General features: G+C 36.4%; 1 protein-coding gene across 1 annotated transcript; it reads right to left on the bottom strand.

Annotated features, from left to right (window-relative positions):
* Positions 1–12,503: 12,503 nt before the first annotated feature.
* Positions 12,504–13,190, bottom strand: LOC131061870 (uncharacterized). The gene has a single exon (XM_057995726.1). It carries the CDS (start codon positions 13,188–13,190, stop codon positions 12,504–12,506), a length of 687 nt encoding a protein of 228 aa, XP_057851709.1.
* Positions 13,191–23,112: the final 9,922 nt, after the last annotated feature.

Below are 23,112 nucleotides of genomic sequence, written 5' to 3'. Positions count from 1 at the left end.
AATTTTGTTGTGTATTGTGAGCTTTCAGGGCCTTGCAATAGAAAACAATAATTTTATTTATTTTGATATAAAATTACATATTAAATATAATTTTGTATTGATTGCATTTTATTGATAACTAATTTAGAACAATAAATAATAATAATAAATAAAATTTCTTTCAATATTTCTATTATTGTCTTGACTATTTATATTATATGAGTATTAAATTTGACACTATTAGCATTGTGTTGTCATTGTTGTCAATCAGTATGGGATGACTACCAGTAGAAGAGATGTATGTACATCACTATCAAGGAAGAGTACATGTTAAGATATCTTGGATATCACCTTGTGTTGCAGAACACCGATAAGGAAAAGATGTCAACTGGTAAGTGATGTGTTGACATGGGAAAGTCACATCAACCAAGTGAGTGGTTGTCAATCTACAAAGGTCATGATCAGTGTACAAGGAGTATGGGCAAGGTGTTCGTGTGGATGTTTGTGATGAGGAGGGAAAATGTTGCCTAAATCACATCAACACTAGATGAGAAGTATAAAAGATCATAGGTATGCTGTGAGGATGCAGAATAGCAGGACTCCCACCTGATGAAGATGCAGTCATCATGAGAAGCAATGACTGACAGTGAAAGTGCTATCACTAGATCACATGTGCCTGTTTGAATAAATGTTGCACAAACAAGAAAGTCACATGAGTACATTGCAGAATGCAAAAGGCAAGATCCCACTCCACCGGTAAGAGGAACTTTTCTTAAGGTATGCATGGTGTGAATCATGATTCTTTGAGATAAGAGAGAAGAGGAAAAGACATGTTGAAAGAGGAAGAATGTCCTAACTAAAGAAGGAGTCTAGTGATGGTTGATGACTTGCGTCATCAAGAGTGCTTCCTAGTAACTTGGAGAAGGTGCGGATGCAAAATTTCTCCCACATGATGGAAATGTGCATGCTTAGGTCAGTCATTTCTGAAGACTGATTTAGGTGTTCCACTGACAGTATAGAAAATGGCAGACATGAGGAGGTAATAGGTAGAATGTGAGATACTGACAGGGTTAGTAAACTCGCAGAAAAGAGGAATTGGTAGAGTGGTTAGTCAGTGATCCTATCTAGACCAACTCAAAGAGCCAAGTTAATAGTTGGCTGATGTGGATGCAACATGGAGTCAAGGTGGCAAGCTCCCAGAGGTTGGTGAAGTGTCATGTAGAGTTAGATATCTATACAAGTGTGCATTGAATATGGATCCCGTGATTTGTGGATAGAGTTAGAAGTGTGTGGCTCGAGGAAGAATGAACAATAGATAAGAATCAAGGAGTTGTTGGTGCCTGGATCAAAGCAAGAAGATCAGATTATTAAAAGACCTCGAGAAGGAAACAACAGAAGCATTAATGATGGTTTGATAGATGCAAGTCAAAGAAAAGGATCGTGTTTCCTATATTTGGAAAACATGTATCAGAAAGCACGACAATTGCAGAGATGAACAGTTCGCTAACAGGGAGATTAGATCAAGCAAGATCTGATTAAATTTGGTTTGCCTTGAGGATGGTGAGGAAAACCTAATTGCCTCAATTTTGAATTAGGCTTTGGCGGGAAAACCTGGCTATAAATATGAAGGCCAAAGACATAGTTAAGGTGTTGCCATATAGAAGAATATTGTGCTACTGTGAAGCATGATACTTCCACATGTAAGAGAAAATCAGCCAAGTACTTCATGAGAATCTGAGAAGTGAGTAAGAGTGAGGGAGAACTTGTTGAAGCATTCAACTGGTAGGAGAGAAGAATAGGTAGTGTTCATACCAGAAGAGCAGAAGTGAAGGAGGTTGCAGAGAAGGCAGACAAAGAAATAGAAAAGTGTTATACCAGTGAAGACCAGAGAGTGAGGTGGAGATCCATCAGAAAGAAGAAGAAGAAGAGAGGTCTACTGGTAGAGTTTACCAGTAGTTGTGCAACAAAAGACAGCAGCATAAGAGTGAGTTGGTGTAGCAGATGTTAGAGTAATATTTTATTAGCTAATAATTATTTATTTAATTATTAGTCTATTATACTCCATGCTTAAGCTAAACGTAGGAATCTTATAATTCTTTAGGGTTTTCACCTTTAGGGTTTCGAGTATCCTCTTATAAGGTTTCTGTCTTTGTATTTTCATAACAACTATAATTATTGAATTGCATTCTTGTTGCACAATCAATATGACTCCTTTTTTCTGGATCTCTAAATTCTAGCCACCATAGTTGTTTTGCTTCTCTCTTTTTATGACAGGTTCACATGCAGGTGATCTTTGGGAGCTATAGAGTTGATTTTTCCTCAACTCCAATATGGTATCAGAGCCTACATCTATTGTTGCCTGTTCCTAACTTTTCAAAAGATTTTTTGGAGGAGGGTTTCAATTTTTTTAGTGTTTTTGCCTCCATTATTCTCTTGTGAAAGGTATTTTTCTTGTAGGTGTTCTTAGGATCTCTGAAGTTGATTTTGTCCTCAACTCCAATATGGTATCAAAGCTCCAAACCTACATTCCCCTATTCTCTTCATGAGAGAGTTTGGGCCTCATTCTTCAAATCTATGTATTCAAGGTTTTGGTCAGGTTTTTTTTTCCATTTCTTGGGGTAGATGATTTTTTGGTACATTTTGGTGCCAAAAGGACCTCACAGTTGGATTCAGGAGGTTGATTCCATGAATTTTAATATATAATTTGCTTATTTTCGATGATAGGGGCATCTGGGGCATGATTTTTATTGGCACATTTTTCGAGGCACAAAAAACCGTACGGCTGTACCTACAAATGCGTCATAAAATTTTCGTCAAAATAAAAAAATGAATAATGTTTTTTTTTTAACATTCTTTATGCCCTAAAAGAGGGTTTTTTTATTTTGGCCGTAACATGGTCATACGGAGGCATTTTTTGACAAACCTTATATTGTCGGAAATCTCTTTCTGAACTCTATCCAGATATGGAGGTTTGAACTTTTGATTTTGCTTATTTTATGGCATTTTTTTTTTCTATGGGACAAGTAGTAATCAAAACAACCTCTGACTAAAAAGGAGTGGGAGCAGGCTTGCAATCAAGCATGCTAAAACGCCGAAGCATGTCAGGAGCATACTTCTGCTGGTAAATGTAGATCCCATCAGAAGACTAAAACACCTGAAGACCAAGAAAATAGTGCAGAAGACTGAGATTTGTCATCTCAAACTGGTCCATCAAAGCTCACTGAATATGCTGAATCATAGAGGATGAGCTACCTATGATGAGGAGATCATCAACATATAGCACAAGAATTAGGATCTCACCCTCAAGAAGTTGAATGTACACTGTGTGATTGGAATGACTGTGAGTGAAACTAGTGGAGAAAAAAAAAGAGTCCATCTGCTCATACCAAGCCTGAGGGGCATATTTGAGACCATATACATTGAACGCCAAAGTCTGCAAACCAAAGAACTATCGTGCACAAATTAGGCCTAGTTGTTGGGACCCATTGTTGCTTTCCTGCATTTTTTACATGTTTTTTTAGTCCTTAGTTGTTTTTTAGCTACTCCTTAAGTTCATTTTAAGGTGGGGTGTTAGAGTAATATTTTACTAGCTAATAATTATTTATCTAATTATTAGTCTATCACACTCCATGCTTAAGCTAAACTTTGGAATCTTATAATTCTTTATGGTTTTCACCTTCAGGGATTTGAGTATCCTCTTATAAGGATTCTCTCTTTGTATTTTCATAACAACTATAATTATTAAATTGCATTCTTGTTGCACAATCAATATGACTCCTTTTTTCTAGATCTCTGAATTCTGGCCTCCATAGCTTTTTTGCTTCTCTCTTTTTGTGACAGGTTCACATGCAAGTGATCTTTGGGAGCCGCAGAGTTGATTTTTCCTCAATTTACTCAACTCCAATAGTAGAGAAGGTATCTCACCAGCTGAGTAAGATACATGAAATGGTTACAAGATTCACTTGTAACAAGATAACTACATTTGTACTTGATGATTATTTTGTGAACACTAAGTTGTAGCTCAATGTAGGGGTTGGTGCCCTAAACATTGTAATATTTTTCATTATGAGGCACGATTGGAGTAGTAGACTCTAGCAGCATTTCTCACAGAGGTTTTTCCCATCTTGGGTTTTTCTTGTATATGTTGGTGTTATTTGATGTCCCCTTTTGTGAGTACTTATGTGTTGGTCTCCCCACTAATTGGTAAGTCTACATTGAGTTGGACCCATTAACTGGCATGCTCTCATAAGATAGGCAAAGGGAAAAGTTTTAGAACCACTGATTCACCCCCTCCCCCTCTCAGTGGTGCATTGTGTCTAACAATTGGTATCAGAGCCTAGGTTCCTAGTCAAATGACCTTTCTCTAGCTTGGGTAGATTCTGGATTAAGGACACAATGGTTTATTTAGTATCAATCCCTGCTCTAGTGTGTGATGGATGGAACTATTCTATTTGGAGTTGCAGAATGGAAGTATTCCTATCTTCTCTAGGGTTTGATGTTTGGATGTCAATTATCAATGGTCTCCCTAAGAATGTGAGTCCTCCCACCAGATCTCAAGAAGAAAGAAGTTTCTTGTGTAATGAAGAAGCCATGAAGGCTATATTCAGTGGGCTAACCGGTGATGTCTCCTCACAGGTGGACAGTTGAAAACAACAAAAAGCTTATAGGAGAGATTGAAGAAGCTCTATGGAAATGAGCCTACAACTATAGGATCGACTTGTGATGATAGGATGAGAAATATATCTCATACATTTGTAGATGATGAAGGTAGCTCGGCCAATAGCCACAGAATTAATGAAGAAGGAACCCACCTCTTCATGGCTAAAGAATCTAAAGATGAGGTGCACATATCTGGGAGTGTTAAGGAAAACAAATCCCACTGACAAGATGTGTTTGGGAGTGATAGTAAATGCACTTGAAGAACTCAATAGAGTAAGAGGTGAAGAAGAACAGGAAGCAGAACTTGTTCTTGAAGGAGAGATTGTAAATGCACTTGAAGAACTCAATAGAGTAAGAAATGAATACAACCTATTCAAGAATACTACTATAGTAGAGCAGAACTGGCTGATAAAATACCTTGAGGAATCTAAGAAATGCTTCTCAGAGATGAAGTCTTAGGTAGAGGACACCCAAGAGTGTCGATGTGATTATCTAGCATCTAGACTAGAAGTTAAAAATGAAGAAAATCATAAGCTTCTTGGAGAAATAGAGATTCTCCGAAATGACCTTGAGAAGTGTCAGGACGAGCTCAAGGTGAGAATTAGGTTTGCTGGCAGCAATGATGCCTTTGACAAGATGTTAAAGAAGCAGAAGCATGCCAAGGACACTGAAGGGTTAGGCAATAGTGTCGATGAATGCTCCACCAGCAAGAATGTCCCCCATAATGATATTCGGTTTGTCTCCTCAAATGGAGAGAACAAGGGACAAACCTTCATAGTCAAAAATGCTCCATAGTAGAAGGTTGACCTAAGAACAACTGGTGAAGACTTAAAGATAAGAATTAAGATCAGTGTTGCAAGAAGAAGGAACAATGTAGATCCCGAAGGTAAAGGGAAGATGGGAGAAGACAATTTCACAAAAAATAGAAAAATGAGCAGACAACAAAGAGGATCTCCTAATGGTAGAGGACAAGGAAATGCTATGACTCATAAGGAAAAGCACGTATGGGAGAAGAAGAGACTAGATGGAAAAGCTCCACATAATCAACAGCCAAGGATCCATTCTCAGAGAAGAAGAAATGGAGATACAAAACTAGTAAGATCTCCCCATGCATGGCAAAATAAATTTGTAAGTCATATGCCATACTTTATCGGTTACTTCTTTGCATGCAATGCTTATGGTCATAGGGCAGAGGAATGTAGAAAGAGATCTAGAAAGAATAATATAGGATATCGTAGAAAACATGCATATCAAAAAAATGTATCCAGGAGTAGATACATGCATGTCCTCTCTCCCGGTAATGCAAATGTTGTTTATCATAACTGCAATGGTTTTGGCCATAGGATGTTTGAATGCAAGGAAAGGAACTTGTAGTCACATGGAAGCTGGTATAACAACTATGCTCTGCAGAAAAGTGGATGTAGAGAATATGGTAGTCAGAGACCTGCATGGAACCAAATGAGAAATGTCCTTGCAGGAGCAAGAGGCCAACCGATTTCGGTTGCCAGTCACAGCAACATGACCAGGAGAAGATGGTCAAACTGGTATGTCAAGCGATTCCCCAAACATGAAGTTGAGATCGATGTTGTGTGCTACTATAGCACTACTTCTAGTTGTGATGGAGAAATAGGAAATGGAATGACCCATCATCATAAGAAGGAAAGACCTCCCAAGCCTAGAAACAGGAAGAAGAATGAGACCAAGTAGGTATGGAGTAAGAAGACCATGGATTGAAACTATGCATCCAATGTACAGGTGATATCTCCTAAGGCCTAAATGAGATGCAGGATCTCAAGGGGAGTGGCACATTGAATTTATCGTTCACCCCCTCAACAAAGATCACAACATGGAAAAACATGTTGTTGTCGATGTGAAGAGAGAAGATGAGAAGATAAGTGTGTGTAGAAGTTGCCTTGACTACACATCTATAGATTAGTGATGGATCACCTCTGCATGTGTCAATAAGTGAAGATTAACAATTGGTATATGATGTTAGACGGTATGTGCAGGTTGTTACTAGTATGACTGCTTACAGGTACTTGCAGGTTATATAAGACAATGAAGCTGAAGACCACTGTAATAGCCCTGGTAGCATTGAGTGAAGTTATGTCTCAGGTGGTGTTGATGAAGCCCTGAATGACATATGTTGGCCCCATGGTTGATCATGCAAGCATGCATATCTTTGGGCTAACTAATTTATTTTATGGCATGATGATAAAATTGTCTAGCATTGTGTAGATCCAGGATCATGTCATAGGTTGTGGTGGATACAATGGAGTTGAAGGATCATCAAATGATCACATATGCACAGCTAAACTGGTATATGGAGGAGATTGGAGTCTTGATATTGTGCCTGACTAGATATAAGAACTTGAGATGTATGACTCAAGGGAAGTTCAAGTGCTCATAATAAAGAGCCTCATAATGATGAGTAAGGATATTGACTGCCCAAACTATAGGAGATGAAGATTGTAGTAAGCATACCCAAGATGGTTATGGGTATCTACCTATCTTTTGGTTGATTGTATTCATGGTATAATTACAATTGATTAACTTGGAATCAATCAAGAGGTGATGTAGGTTGACCGATAGGTAAGTAGTATTCGCTGGCACATTAACAATTGGTATCAGTCCTTCTAAAACTAAGTGCTCTATCAAATAAGACTAGAGATGCATACTCAATTGGTGTTAGTTGATGGTTAAGACTGTCATCTCAATTGATGTGACTTGAGATGATGTAACATTTGGTAACTAGATAACAAGTGGTATCAAAGGAGGAGCTGCATCAAGTAAAGACAAAGGGTGAGAAATTATTTTGTGAATAACCGGTACATACACAGAGAAATAATATCCTGATGGTGCCCTTTTCCATTCTTATCAAAGGGGAGAAGGATTTTGTAGCACACTGCATACTACATGTGTGTGAATCCATGGATCACGGTAAGGGGGAGACAGACTATGTAGTATGCCAGATACTACATGTGTTGACATCAATGCCAAAGGGGGAGATTGTTAGCATTGTGTTGTCATTGATGTCAACCGATATGAGATGACTACCGGTAGAAGAGATGTATGTGCAACACTGTCAAGGAAGAGTATAGGTTGAGATATCTTGGATATCACCTTGTGTTGCAAAACACCGGTAAGGAAAAAATGTCAATTGGTAAGTGATGTGTTGATATGGGAAAGTCAGATCAACGAACTGAGTGATTGTCAATCTACAAAGGTCATGATCAGTGTACAAGTAGGATGGGCAAGGTGTTTATGCGGTTTTTTGTGATGAAGAGGCAAAATTTTACCTAAATCACATCAACACTAGATGAGAAGTATGAGAAGATCATAGGTATGATATGAGGATGCAGAACAATAGGACTCCCACCTAATGAAGATGCAATCATCATGATAAGAAATGACTGATAGTGAAGTGCCATAACCAGATCATATGTGCCTGTTTGAAGAATTGTTGCACACATAGGAAAGTCACATGAGTACATTCTAGGATGTAGAAGGCAAGATGCCACTCCATTGGTAAGAGAAACTTATCTCTAGGTATGCATGGTGTGAATCATGATTCTTTGAGATAAGAGAGAAGTGGCAAAGGCATGTTGAAATGCCAGTATAGATGAAGTGTGATGTTTTTGTCACTTTGACAAACCAGCAGAGATATGATCAGAGTTGATCAAGGAAAAGGCATAACTGAGCAGATGCAGAAAGAGGAAGAATGGCCTGACTAAAGAAGAAGTCTAGTGAAGGTTGATGACTTGTATCATCAAGAGTGCTTACTGGTAATGTGGACAAGGTGTGGATGTAGAAGTCTTCCCACTTGATGGAAATGTGCATGCTTAGGTCATTCATGTCTGAAGACCAGTTTAGATGTTACATCGGTAGTATAGCAATGGGCAAACATGAGGAGGTAATCAGTAGAATGTGAGATACCATCAGGGTTAGTAAACTGGCAAGAAAGAGAAACCGATAGAGTGGTTGATTAGTGATCCTATCTGGACCAACTTGAAGAGCCAAGTTAATAGTTAGTTGATGTGGATGCCACGTGGAGTCAAGGTGGCAAGCTCCCAGAGGTTGGTGAAGTGTTGTGTAGAGTTAGGTATCTCTATAGGTGTGCATTAAATACAGATCCCATGATTTGTGGATTGCGTTAGAAGTTTGTGGCTCGAGGAATAATGAACAATAAAGAAGAGTCAAGGAGTTGTTGGCACCTGGATCAAAGAAAGAAGACCAAATTGTTAGAAGACCTTGAGAAGGAAAGAGTAGAGGCATTAATGATGGTTTGATAGATGCAGGTCAAGGAAATTGATCGTGTTTCATATATTTGGAAAACGTGTATTGGAAGGCACGAGAATGACAGAGTTGAAAAATTGGCTGCCAGGGAGATCAGACTGAGAAAAATATGATTGGATTTTTTTTTCCTTGAGGATGGTGAGGAAACCCTAGCAACCTAGATTTTGAATTGGGCTTTGGTGAGAAAACCTGGCTATAAATATTAAGGTCGAAGACATAGTTAAAGTGCTGCAATATAGAAGAATATTATGCTATTGTGAAGTGTGATACTTATGCATGTAAGAGAAAATCAAAAGTGCTTAACGACCATCTGAGAAGTGAGTGAGAGTGAGGGAGAACCTGGTTGAAGCGTTCAACCGGTAGGAGAGAAGAACAAGTAGTGTTCATACCAGCAGAGAAGAAGTGAAGGAGGCGGTAAAGAAGGTAGACAAAGAATCGGCAGTGTTATACTGGTGAAGAGAGAGTAGAGAGTAAGGTGGAGATCGAGCAGAAAAGAAGAAGAGGAGAGGTCTACCAGTAGAGTTTACCAGTAGTTGTGCAATAGAAGAGAGAAAGAAAAGAGTGAGTCGGTGTAGTAGAGAAGGTATCTCACCGACTGAGTAAGATACATGAAATGGTTGCAAGATGCACTTGTAACAAGATAACTAATTTTGTACTTGAGTATTATTTTGTGAACACTAAGTTGTAGCTCGGTGTAGAGGTTGGTGCTCCTTGGGTGGGTGCCCTAATTCAAGGGTTGGTGCTCTTTGGGTTGGTGCTCTAAACATTGTAATAGTTTTCATTGTGAGGTTAGATTGGAGCAGTAGACTCTAGCAGCATTGTTCAATGAGGTTTTTCCCATCTTGGGTTTTTCTCATATATCCTTGTGTTTTGTGATGTCCCCTTGTGTGAGTGCATTTGCATTGGTCTCCCCACTAACTGGTAAGTCTACATTGAGTTAGACCCATTAACCGACATGCTCTCATACAATAGGTAAAGGGAAAAGTTTGAGAACCACTGATTCAGCCCCTCCCTCTCTTAGTGGTGCATTGTGTCTAACAAACACTTCTTTCATGAACATGATACAAGCTTTTATTTCTTAATATTTCTAAACCTAAACCTTATGAGGACATTGTTTGCATAGTGTTACTTTCTCATATTTTTTATTTGTTTACTTCCTCTTTCCTTATCCATGAGTATTATACATCTATTATACCTACCTTCCATCTTATTCCATGCTCTCTAAAACTATCTAAAGAGTAATATGTTTTGAATTGCAACAATCCACTGTATATCTTAAATATATAATTTTAAAAAACATTAGAAATAATTCATTACAATATCTTTATCGAATTCAACTAAACTAAATAGTTTTTTCTCATCATCATACACATGAAAAGTCTAAGCATAGAGTAGTTCTTTTAAACATATAATTGAACAATTTATAAACATACTTGAGCCGGACAATCCTTGATTTATTCAAGTGAATCATGTATGAAATTAAAATCCAAAGATTACACATGACATAAATTAGAAATCACTGAATGACAAGTGACTATCTAAATTCATTTTTATTTCTTAACTCAATTAGTTGACCTAGACAATACTCTAGGAAAGTGATTATTTTCCTTTAGAGTACTATACCAATATTTCATTATTATATGTTAATTAAGTTTCTTTAAACCTAATTGAGAAAATGGTAGAGCAAGAGAAGTAGATCATATCATTAATGAGAATACTTGAGAGGTTGATGATATTGGAGAAGTTCTACGGTGGCATCTGTAAGAAAAAATAAAGTGGAGAAAATTATAGATAAAAACAAAATGGTATAACACAGATTTATATGGAAAAATCTGGTACAATTATATTAGAAAAAAAACTATTGGCAAATATAACAACTAAGTGGCAGAGTCTAAATAAAAGACAACCTATTAAATTTAATAAGTATGACTGACATAACTAAATGAAAAATATATGATGACTAATCACATCTAGAATAGATATGAGGCAATTTTCTACAGGAGAGATATGACAATTTAAAGCTGTCAAAAGATTTTTGGAATCGGCATTGAAAACTTTAGTAGTATTGAAAGCTGAATAATTTTGAGCTTTTTCACCTATTTACAGATATTTTATATTTTATTACAGTGGTTGTAATTTGTCAGTGTTTGCTGGAGATTTTGGGAAGGGGTGACCCAAGGACAGGGTTTATGGACAACATGTTACCAGATATTCGTATACATACAAAAACTTGTTTAACATCTTAAGAAAATTTGAGTAGATTGAGAATGAGAATCTGGCTGGATATAGCTGATGGGGTCTCATTTCCCATGGCATACCAATCATATATTCTCTGGAATATTCAAATAATTTTATGAGATGTAATATTGGCAAGAGTGTTTCCTTCTTTTAGATTGTCATCCTGGTAGCCCAAGGATGCATTTTGTTAAGAAGGTAGTAAAACAGTCATATTCAAGAGGAACTAGTGCAAGAACAGTATCAAGTGTAAATACTAAATATCCATTTATATTGCAACCAAGCTACAATTCCATGATTCAAGTATGAATTACATCAATTGCATTGTTATTTTAAATAGAAACAAGTTCAACTAAAATTGAACCCTGCAAAAGGCATGTGACAATCAGAGAGTAAAGCCACTGACAAAATACATTAATAATTATTTCAGTCATATGAGGTGAGGTGCATCTAAAAATAAAATCTTCCGCAAAGAATATCTAAGGTAATCATCTAAGAGGCAAGGTAGCTGCATTTTTAGTGCGTAGCATAAATCCTACCTTCTTTTTATTATGATGGCTATCCATACTCTGTTCGAAAGCTGTTACATAGGCACAGGTAGTAATAGGGTTTTACACCTTTGTATCATAAATGCTAAATGCCTTCTCACCAAATCCATTTTGTGTATCATGCCATCATCGCATTCTACACGACTACGTCTCCTTGGGACCTTTAAACAAACATTTTGATATCACCAGAGACAGCATTTTTCCTAGGGTATTTTGTCAAACAATTCATGTATAAACATTTCAATATCCCTTGAGAGGATATTTCTCTTAGGATATTCAGTCAAAAAAACTCATCTGCCTTTTGACTGGGTTCTAAGAATTGTTTACATGAAAGAAGTGCAACGCCAATTTCTGTCAAAAATCCTCTATTCTATAAGCTTGATCAATCTCCAAACCCTATTCGACATCTCCAATTTTGTGAAAGAATATTTGCGAGTTTGATCTTCTATGAAATGGGGGAAAGAAAATAAATTTTATAGACTATACTGTGCGATGCAAAATTCAGAAATGTGGGTTTCCACCTATATAGGATGGAATGATTTAGGTGTAGGGCATCGTTGTTGGTATGTTAATCAAGGAAATCAAGAGGCATTCATCTTTTCCAAGATTTACAGAAACATTCGTGGATTTGAAGGTAAGAACAATAACTGATTTCCCACTCATTAATACTTCTAATGTTTAGATAGAGTGCTAATACAGCTACTAAAAATTTAAAATGATTTGCTATTATCAGAATAAAGGGAAACTACCTACCTTACTCAAAACAAGAAATATTTAATAACTCAACTAATTATTCAAGTGAAGAGCAACTCTAAGTGTACCAATCTCTCTATCTCTAACAACTTTCCTCCAAAATACTGGGGCCCTGCACATGGGACACTGATTTTGCCTCTTCAACCATTTTTCAATACATTCCCTGTGAAATATGTGGCGTTCATGGCAACGCAACTGGCACGCCTCTTCTGCCCCTTCAAAATCAGATAAACAAATAACACACGTAATATTTTCATTAAGATGATCTCCTGAAATTTTTATGCTCCTTAGATCTTCCACCACTTGTCTTATCTCTCTCTCCCTATGTCTCTCCACTCTTTCTTCCAGATCAGGTAACCAATGTTGCCAAATTAAATCAATTGCTTCGTCCAAAATAAGATCAATGTTTTCTAGTGAATTACAGTATCCTATGTATTCAGGGCAGGGTTTTTGCAGCCATATAAAATAGCTGCCCAATTCGAGATCTAAAGCGTCAACCTCCTGCTTCAATGAATCGGCAACATTGTTAAACATGTTAAGATGGAATGCAAAATTATCAGCTTGATTTTGCGGGTCCGCTTCGTAGGTTGTTATCTCTCCAATCAAAACACTTTTCAATACACACACATTATTGTTTAGGTCGGTTAAAGCACGCCTCATATCAAAAGCCTCTCCATTATTGTCATTAACGATCTCATCTGCTCCTGCTTGTTCTGCCATTTTCTTAACAGATTTATGGACATGTAACTTCAAATACTTGATGAACCCAATCTCACGCAACTTTATATATATCGTATAGATAAATTAAGAGTTGCGAATGAATACATACGAATGCTAAGAGAAAGACGCAACATCTAATAATTAGGTTTTTGGAAAATCGATTAACATTAATAATCAAATCTTCGAATAGTACTCTCAGGGAAAATTTTCACTTTTGTAAAGCGCTATCCAGGCCAATTCATTGAATTAAGAAATACAAATTAATTTAGGTAACTAAAGATTAGGGTCTATGTAGGTGTTTAGTTTGTTAAACAATAATGCGATTAGGTATGATGTAGAGAATGTTTTTGTTTGTTTATGTAATTGAAATTAGATTTCTTTATTATCTTTCATATATAAATTTATATGTGAAACTTTGAATAGCTCTAAATTGATGTCATAAATCTAGGTGAGTATATATTAGATCTAGGTGAATAGCTTCTTATATAAAATCACTTCATTATAGTAAGATCTAAATTGAATGAAAATTTATATTAATATATAGATTTTGTCAATATATTGTACCCAACAAAAAAAACATTTTAATAATTATCTATTACGACTTGAATATTTTTCATTTATCTATACTTTAAATTTATATTTTTAAACAGTAAATAATTGTAATTCAACAATATGATATTTCGTAAAGCTTCAATGTTACATAACTGCACTTGCTGAAATTAGATTTTTCTATACAGTTTCGGCTTCTCCCAAATAGATAATGAATTCAGTCTGTGATCAATTAAATTCACTTTTAAAAAATCATTTCAATTAAATTTACTTCGTAAATTCAGAAAACAGAAATGCAATTTCATTCGTAAAACTAAACTTGTGTACATCGTGAAGCAAAATTTAATTATTGTATATCGTGAAAATGAAAATGGTAAGTGAAATGAATTGTAGAAAAGAATTGCATTATTTGTGCAGCTTGACTGAAGATTAGAATAGAAGAGCAACAGATATTAGTTTATTTTTAAGTTTAATTAGTTATCTTTTAAAATAATTTGTATTTAGTAAGAATAAGTATAAGTTTTATTTATTTATTCTGAGTAATATATATTAATTTTTCAAAACAAAATTAGTGTTACATATTTACAATTAAATTATTAATATTAAATTTCAAAAAATATATATATAATTTATTATTTTAAAATAAAAATCTATTAGCAATTGCATCTATGCAATGGGTATATTGAAGAGTTGTGGAAGCTCAAGTACTAAAAATTTGGGTCTATTTTTTTCTATACATTTGTGTTATACATTAGGTAGAGGGAGAGACCTAGAGATGAATGTATCAAGGAAGAGAGAGAGAGAGAGAAAAAAAATATAGAGTGACAAATAAAAAGTAGATATGATGATATAGAGGATGAGGTAGAGAGAGGGAGAGATAGAGATATATGGAAAGATAAATGAAGACAGTGGTAGAGATAGAAAGATAGATAAGGGAATAGGAGGGAGCACCAAAGGGGGAGATAGTTTGAGGGGGGGAAATTGTTTTTAATCTTTTAATCTTGATAGAAAGATGGTTTTTAATTTATCCACAAACACTTGAGATTCAACAACTTTCCATTTTGAACCAATAATTTTTTTATCATTTAAATGAAAAACCCACATATTTATTGGTCTTTAGTCTTTTAAAAGTTATTAGAAATTTTTTTATAGATAATAATTCAAGGAGCAATTTGTTGGGACTCAAAAATTCATGCCTGATTTTTTAGGTCCCATGTAAAATTTTGTCAAGTTGCACTCAGTTTTGACCCTATGTGACAAGCCTAAGTTGGTATGTTTGAAAGCTTCCATTTTTGCCTAAGTTAAGTTTCATGGAAAATCCTCTTAGGGGAGTGTTGAACACCTTAGGGAGATTCCAGATACCTTCTTGCGAGCTCTTATGATTAGATCTGATGTTTTTGTGAAGTCTCCTTTGGATGTGCAAAAGTTAGGTTGTTGATTCACAATTTTACACCTCTATTGAGTAGCCATCTCTGAACAGTTATATTTTTGTGCCAATTGATCATCGAGCCAAAGGAAGAGTTTCCTCTGTTTCCTTGTAATTTTTTGAAGCCCCGTGCCAAGTGGCTAAGCCTCGTCAATCCATTTGACAAGTTTTCAAAGATAAATCCATTTGTAAAACGTTCAGTTCTGCAACTAAACATTGTCAAGCAACACTTTGAGGTCCACTAAAAAAATTCATATTTCATGCCTGGTTGAGCTGCATTCAAAATCAATTGTACCCCAAGATTCTCAGTAAAGTTATTTACCATTCGACCACTTTTTGAAGCCCATTCCAAATGAACATTTTCAGGGTTTCAGCATTAGCATATTCAATCAGTGACTCGGTGTATTTTGTCCCGGTCTTTAGAAACATTTTATTTTAAGCAAGCCCACTTTGGATGTGAGTAAGAGGGGCTTAAATCATTAAATATTTATTATTTTAATCATTTTGATCAAAATAATATTATATTTAAATATGATAAAGGGGGTTATATGAAAAAGCTAAAACTATCCTTATGGTTTTATGTATTCAAATGGGCCCACCGAGATTTGATAAAAAATAAATTGAGTCGCTCGCATTAAATACCCCTTCACAAGTGCAAGGGAGCAAAAGAATAATTTTTTGCAATGATAATGAAAAGGGTAAAATCTGGTGGGCCCTCTATATATCCTCATTGGCACATAGGCGGGAAGAGCAAATACTCGAAAGATTCCAGTGAAATTTTACTTTTTACCCCGTGTGAGTAAGTTGAAGGCAGAAAACCCAGCGCGGGATTAAATTTGTTGCGTGAAGGAAAGTTTTCTTTTATCCCGCAGGATTTTGTGGGTCCTCACGGAGACACGCGGGATAAACATTTCGCAGGATGATAAGGGTTTTTGTTAGCCCGGGGTGCTACAAAGGGTAGCCATGTAACACCATGGGATAAGCTTTGAGCGGGGATGAGAAACCCCTCCCTTATCCCGCACTCTCCTGACATGAGACTAGAAAGCCCGTGGGATAACTAATGAAGGGCAAAGTTTGGTTTTTGAGTTATCCCAGGTGGTGCAGCTGAGACCACTGAATGCACGCCGGATAAGCATAGAACATAGTCAAAGTGAAATCAAGTCAATGCTCGGCAAGACTAAAGAAGGAATTAGGGCATAAGGGCTCCCACAATCATTGTTCTTCCTGTCTGTTCCAATATTGAAGGAAATAAATGCATGGGTTTTAAACTTGATGAGGATGCATCTCAAAGATACTAGTGATGACTGGGCGCGTGAATTGTGTGCAAATACCTCATGGAAACATGGTCACTTGAAGGCAATGAAGGCGAGACTTTCACAAAGTGGTTGTTTTCTGCAGGCATTAAACCAAAGCGTGAAGGCACAGGCGCGACATTTGAACTATTTTAACACATCAAAGGACTTTGATCTCATTCAGCAGTGAGCATGGCAAATGCAGGAATGAGGAGTTAGGTTTCGCTGTAATGATTGCTTTCGTAAACGTCTTTTGTTCGATGTCAAAGTAGGGATGTTTAAATAGTGATCGTTGTATGTTCCAGGTGCGATGAGAACTGTTTTGGCACAATGACAAGGTGAAATTTCTCAAAGCATGATGAAGCCGATATGTTTTATTTGTTGGGCCCGATAGATTATGGCATGAGAGGAATGCAGCTACACTGGCAAGGCTACCACAGAATCCAATGTCTTTGGTTTTAGGTTTGTTCTTTTGCAGGAAGGTCACGATAGATATTCAAAGCTAGATGGACTGTATTAACACCAAGGATGGGCGTGATCTTACCCATTGCACAAGGGGCTCATTTTTGTACAAGGGGTATGATTTTTACTCAGGTGAATGATTCCGGGGAAAGATGAAGGAAATATTTTATCAAAGGGAAATATTATTTATTTCAAAGCACAAATTAATTCTCGAAGTAGGATTGTCCAGTAAGATGATCTACTTATGCAAACAGGAGTATATCTGGGTAAAGAAATATGTACACATGGAAATACTTTTTCTTCTCATTAAAAATGTTTGGTGGAAAGAAACACTTGAGGCATAAAAGGTGAATTTGTGAAAATGAAGTTTTCACGTAATTATGAAAGTGTTTTTGTTGGTGTAATTAATTATTCATGTTGGATATTATTACACCTTACTTAAGTTTACTTAGGATAATGCATTTAATAGTAGTTTGGGTATGAGACACTTGCGTGTTTGTGCCAAACTGGGATAGTGTGTGTACGAGAATTTCCACCTTATGTTGTCTTATCTTGTTGTTATATTCTACCTTTGGTGGGTGATCCACCTCATGTGGAAAATTTTATTGTTTCTTCTACCTACCACACATATTTCCTACCTACCCTTGTTTCTTATTGAGCCACATATCATTTTTGTGTGCTCACATATCCATATAGCCTTGCCTATATAAGTAGGCTCATATTAATTGTATGTAACAACTATTGAATAATTGATCATTTATCTATTGATGAGAATATAGTTTAGTCTTGTCATATATTTTGTCTCTCTATTTTGTACTTTTTATTGAGCTCTTGGTCTTGGCAAAACTCACATGGTACCAAAGCCATTAGAGCATCATTAATTTGTCTTAGAAAGATTTTATTGTGGTGTCAAGAGGTAGATCTGAGGAGAACCATATTTTGGAGGCATTCTAGACCAGATCAGACCTAACCATCGCGTCCAGGTGGTCGTTTCCATGAATTTTGACTATAAATTCGTTCGCCTATATTTGGTGAAGAGTCAATTTTAAGTTTGGAGGAAAAAAATTGCCCAAGTTGGACGGTACAGTATGATTCTTTGAAAACAAAAATAATTCACTTTTTTTTGTGAATAATTTATTCAATAATCGTTATTTATTTCACATTTTTAAAAAATAAAAAAAATAAAAAATAAAAAATATTATATTTTATGGGAGGGTACACCCCACCACCCGCCACCATACTATACCTACATAATTTGAAGGGTCTGAAGGTTTTTGTACCTCTGGTCTTCCTCTCGGTGGCACTCTTCAGCCGTCTGGCACCTACTTCCACCGGTGGCTCCTCCAACCATCGAGATCTTCCAATGTCGGCCTTCCCTGTGATCCTCCCGCTCAACACCAGCCTCTTTCACAACCCTCTATCATCTTGTTGGAATGCACGGTACTACGTTGTCAGTAGTATGCCCTTTGGCCAGCTAAGACGTCTTCCTTCCGACAGTCACCACTCCATCTGCCCTCACCGTTGATCGCTGTTCTTGCCAACATTTCACCACCAGTCATTGCTCTGGATTATAGTGACCTTGGACATCCCGCTGACAACCTTCATTTTTCTCGTTAATTCCACATATCCTTTCTAGTCGTTCTCCTATCACCTACCTACGACTACCGTCGGCAGCCCACGTGACATCTGACTGTACTACCACCTCATGCCACTTGAGCAGCCATGTCATCACCATGTGGGAGACACGTCATCTAACTGTACCTACTACATCATCATCTGTATAGACATATCAACAATTTTAGTCAATCAAGTTATGCCACATTAGCAGTTGGTACGATACAGATGCCCAGTCAGGCAGGGAGGTGAATTTTTGGAGATGGCGATACGGCCATCAAATTTAACCTCGCAAATTGCTGACTCCATCATTTTTTGAAAATGTGCTAGGCCCCTCCCATTGAGGTTTTTGATTTTGCAGTTCAACTTCAAATGGCCATATCTTGCTCATTTTTGCTCCTTTTTCATGGTATGATGAAAGATTAAGTATCTGGTAGAATACTGAGAGGGAGGGGGGGTGAATCAGTATATTGAAAAAATGATACAGAGTCCCCAAACTCAAACTCAGTCAAACAAAGTAAATATATCTCAATCAAGATCAATATTCATAAGAATACTTAACATCAACCAGTTTAACTGTTATGACAACTTAACTGGTAAACAACTTCAATCTTGTAAACATCAACAATGCTTAATCATAAACCAACATATTCATCTCTCAATGCTTCTACTTATCATGCCTTATCAGAAGTTAACCAAATCAACAAATAAGATCACAACCACAAAAGCATTCACCACTTGACACAAATGTTTATATGTGGAAAACCCAAATAGGTAAAAACCATGGTGAGATGAGATTCACAAGGATAGCTACTGAACCCTTCTGAAGTTCGCCCTATTAGGAACCAAGCCTATTAAATCTTTACAATAAGTCTTGTTAAGAACTAAATTCGGTTATGAATCACCCGGTTAAGGGATTTACAAATATGCCTTCATGAAAAACACAATACCCTATTAGGAGTAACCTCGCTAGAGGATTTAAGAATCCAAGCTAATGGATCACCTTGTTAGAGGATTTAATGAGTAACCAAGCTAGTTAGAACTTACCTAGTTAAGGGATTTCACTTCTGTAGTAATTGTTAGAAAACAACAAGATTTCTTGATATGTCTGAGAAGCACTCAATTTGCTTGATCAGATCCTTCTAAGCCTTAATTTTCCTTCACTCAAAGTGCAGATACATTCACCAGTTAGGCAACCACACACTCAACTGGTTTCAATCAATCTTGCCAACAACCTTTACAAACAACTTCACCGACCTTAAATACAAATCAATTAGGTTGGTAACACAACAAAAACCTAATTCTCATCATCGAGATTACAAAAAAGTTGATACAATCTTGACTGTTAGAAATCATGACAATCTGTTCACATTTTTCAAGAAAATTTCATCCGCTCCATGATTGTCACTTCATCAAACTTTGTAACTCATCATGCACTGTGTATTAGATGCAATGCACTTTGCTTCTTCCCTAGACAATAACAAATGTGCCAAAACAATTTGAACATATCCTCATACAATGATCACATGTGTCTTCATCATTACTTCTTATCAGATAATAAACCATCAAACTTGATCAGTTAGGATTTAACAACTAATAAGGTTTAGAGGTACATTTCTTAGAAAGGTTTAACCCTTTACACCAGTTCACCAGTTCAACTCACAAACTTTGCATACTGGTTTACAACATCTTGCACAAAGCTCTTCTTATCGGTTACTAGCCAATATCAAAAACCACAATATCAAAAAATAACATCAATACCATTACCAGTTCAATTGACATCAATGACAATATATCACTAATGCAATCTCTATGCAAAATGCCAACAAACTCAAAATGCCAAGAACCTCCCCCTTTGGCATTGATGGCAATACAAATATCAATGCCTCTTATTGCTGCTGAGATTGATGAATAGGAATCCTGGTTTACATTAACAAGTATTCACCTTGCTCTGTCTGTCTTCAGCCTGCCACTGGATCACCTCATCAGACACATAATTCTTCTCCCCCTTTGACAGCAATGCCAAAGTGAAAGTAAAACATGTAATTTTGCTCTCACTGTGCATCAATATCATTTTGCAACTTGATGCTCCCCTTGTGGAATACATCCACTTCTTCATCAATCCATGTAAAATTATGCAAGTTGTTCAGGGAGTGATGCAATCAGCATCATGCTCAACTAACTTCATGAAGAGGGATAACCCCCAATTGACTTTCAAGATAGTCAAAACTGGTCTTAGGCAGAGGTTTGGTAAAGATATCTGCAAGCTACTCCTTGGTAGAAACATGCTCCAAGATAAGATCTTTACTTTGAATTTTTCCCCTCAAGAAGTGATAATTCAATTGAATGTGCTTAGTCCTTGCGTGCAAAACATGATTTTTAGAAATGTTTATTGCACTTGTATTATCACACCAAATCTTTATTGGTTCTGAGATTTCCATCATCAAACCTTCCAAAATGTGCCTCATCCACATAGCTTGTGTGCAATTCATATAAGCTGATACATACTCATCTTCAATAGTATATTGTGAAGTGCAACTTTGCTTTTTACTATTCCATGAAACTAGCCTTCCTCCTAGAAAGAATGCTCCACTGGTAGTACTCTTTCGGTCATTGATATTTCCTGCCCAATCAGCATCTATGTATGCTTTCAAATGAAAATTTCCACCATATGGATATCATAACCCATAGTCAACAATACCTTTTAGATATCTAAAAATTCTCTTGGTTGCCATCAGATGTGCCTCCTTTGTATTCTTCTGAAATCTAGCAACAATAGCAACTGCATGGGCAATATCTGGTTGACTGTGAACAACATAGTGTAATTTGCCAATCAGTGACCTGTATTCCTTTTCATCTATAGACTTAGATGCATCTTCCTTGGACAATATACAACCTGTAACCATTGGGGGTCCAATTGGTTTACAGTCGCTCATATCGAAAGTCTTCAAAACCTCTTTCACATACTTGGATTGAGTAATGAAAATACCATTCTTCATCTGTTGTATCTGTAAGCCTATGAAATTTTTTATTTCCCCTACTAATGACATCTTAAATTCATTCTTCATTTCATTTGCAAAATAATTACTCATGTCATCATTACCTCCAAATATAATGTCATCTACAAATACTTCAGTGACCAGTATTTTGACTCCTTCATACTTGAGATAAATGTTGTTGTCATCATTGGTTCTAGCAAATCCTATCTTCTTTAGATGAGTATGAAGTCATTCATACCATGCTCTGGGTGTCTGCTTTAATCCATACAAAGCTTTATGCAATTTGCATACCATGTAACCCTTATCCGTCAATGCATAACCATCAGGCTGCTCTATATTAACCTCTTCTTCCAGTATCCCATTCAAAAATACAGACTTAACATCCATCTAGTATACCTTGCACTTCATATGAGCTATAAATGCAAGTAATGTTCTTACACCTTCCAGTCTTGCTACTAGTGCAAAATTTTCTCCATAATCTTCTCCTTCTTCTTGTGCATAACCTTTGCATACTAATCTTGCCTTATTGCGAACTACAACATCATCTTCATTTAATTTGTTTTTGAACACCCATTTAGTACCTATAACATTCTTCTTTACCAGTCGAGATACTAGGGTCCAAGTGTTGTTCTTCTCAATTTTATCCAACTCCTCCTCTATAGCTTTTACCCATTGATCATCACCAAATGCCTCCTTAGCACTTCTCATTTCAAAGCTGGAGATAATGCAAGAGTTCTCTCTTATTCTCCTTCTTGTTAGTACATCGACATTCTTATCCCCAATGATCTAATCAGGACTGTGATTCAGTATCACATACCTGGGGATAACATGATCATTCTCTTTAGGTTCAGCTTCATCGTTATCATCTTCCTCTTAATTTCTTTTTCCAGTTGAACGAGTACATCAGGATTTTCTTTACCAGTTTCTGATTTAACAGTTTCAGGTTCCAAAAGAAAAATGTAAGGATCTTCATCCTTTTCTCTAAACTAGTTCCTTCTATAAATTTAGGACATTCATCTCCACAAACATCAACACTGTCCACAATTCTCCATGTTTGGTTGTTGAAGCATTTATAGGCCTTACTCTTGGTGGAATAGCCAAGAAAAATTCCTTCATCACTCTTAGCTTCAAACTTTCTTATGTAATCACCTCTTTTAATAAAATATTTGCTTCCAAATATCTTAAAATAGCTAACATCAGGTGATCTCCCATAGCAATACTCATATGGAGTCTTGTCCTTACCTCTTTTCACCAAAACTTAGTTCATTGTGTAGACAGTTGTACTTACAACTTCTTTCCAAAATGTTTTTTTTATACCTCCTTGTATCAACATAGTCCTAGCAGCTTCAACCACTAACCAGTTGTTTCTCTTTGTTGTACCATTCTACTGTGGTTTCCTTGGTGCAAAAAGTTGTCGCTTGATACCATTATCATCACAATACTTAGTGTACTCCATAGAAGTGAATTCACTACTTTGATCTATTCTTAGACATTTTATCTTTTTGCCACTCTCTTTCTCAGCTAAGGCTCTAAATGCCTTGAATTTACCAAAAGCTTCATTCTTATCCTTCAAGAATGTG

This window comes from Cryptomeria japonica, chromosome 9 (genome assembly GCF_030272615.1).
Source record: "Cryptomeria japonica chromosome 9, Sugi_1.0, whole genome shotgun sequence".
NCBI classification, from domain to species: domain Eukaryota; kingdom Viridiplantae; phylum Streptophyta; class Pinopsida; order Cupressales; family Cupressaceae; genus Cryptomeria; species Cryptomeria japonica.
This window is presented reverse-complemented; position numbering and strand designations above follow the sequence as displayed.

Excerpts from the sequence above, each read along its gene's own strand:
- LOC131061870 (XM_057995726.1), bottom strand. The coding sequence starts at position 13,190 with ATGGCAGAACAAGCAGGAGCAGATGAGATCGTTAATGACAATAATGGA.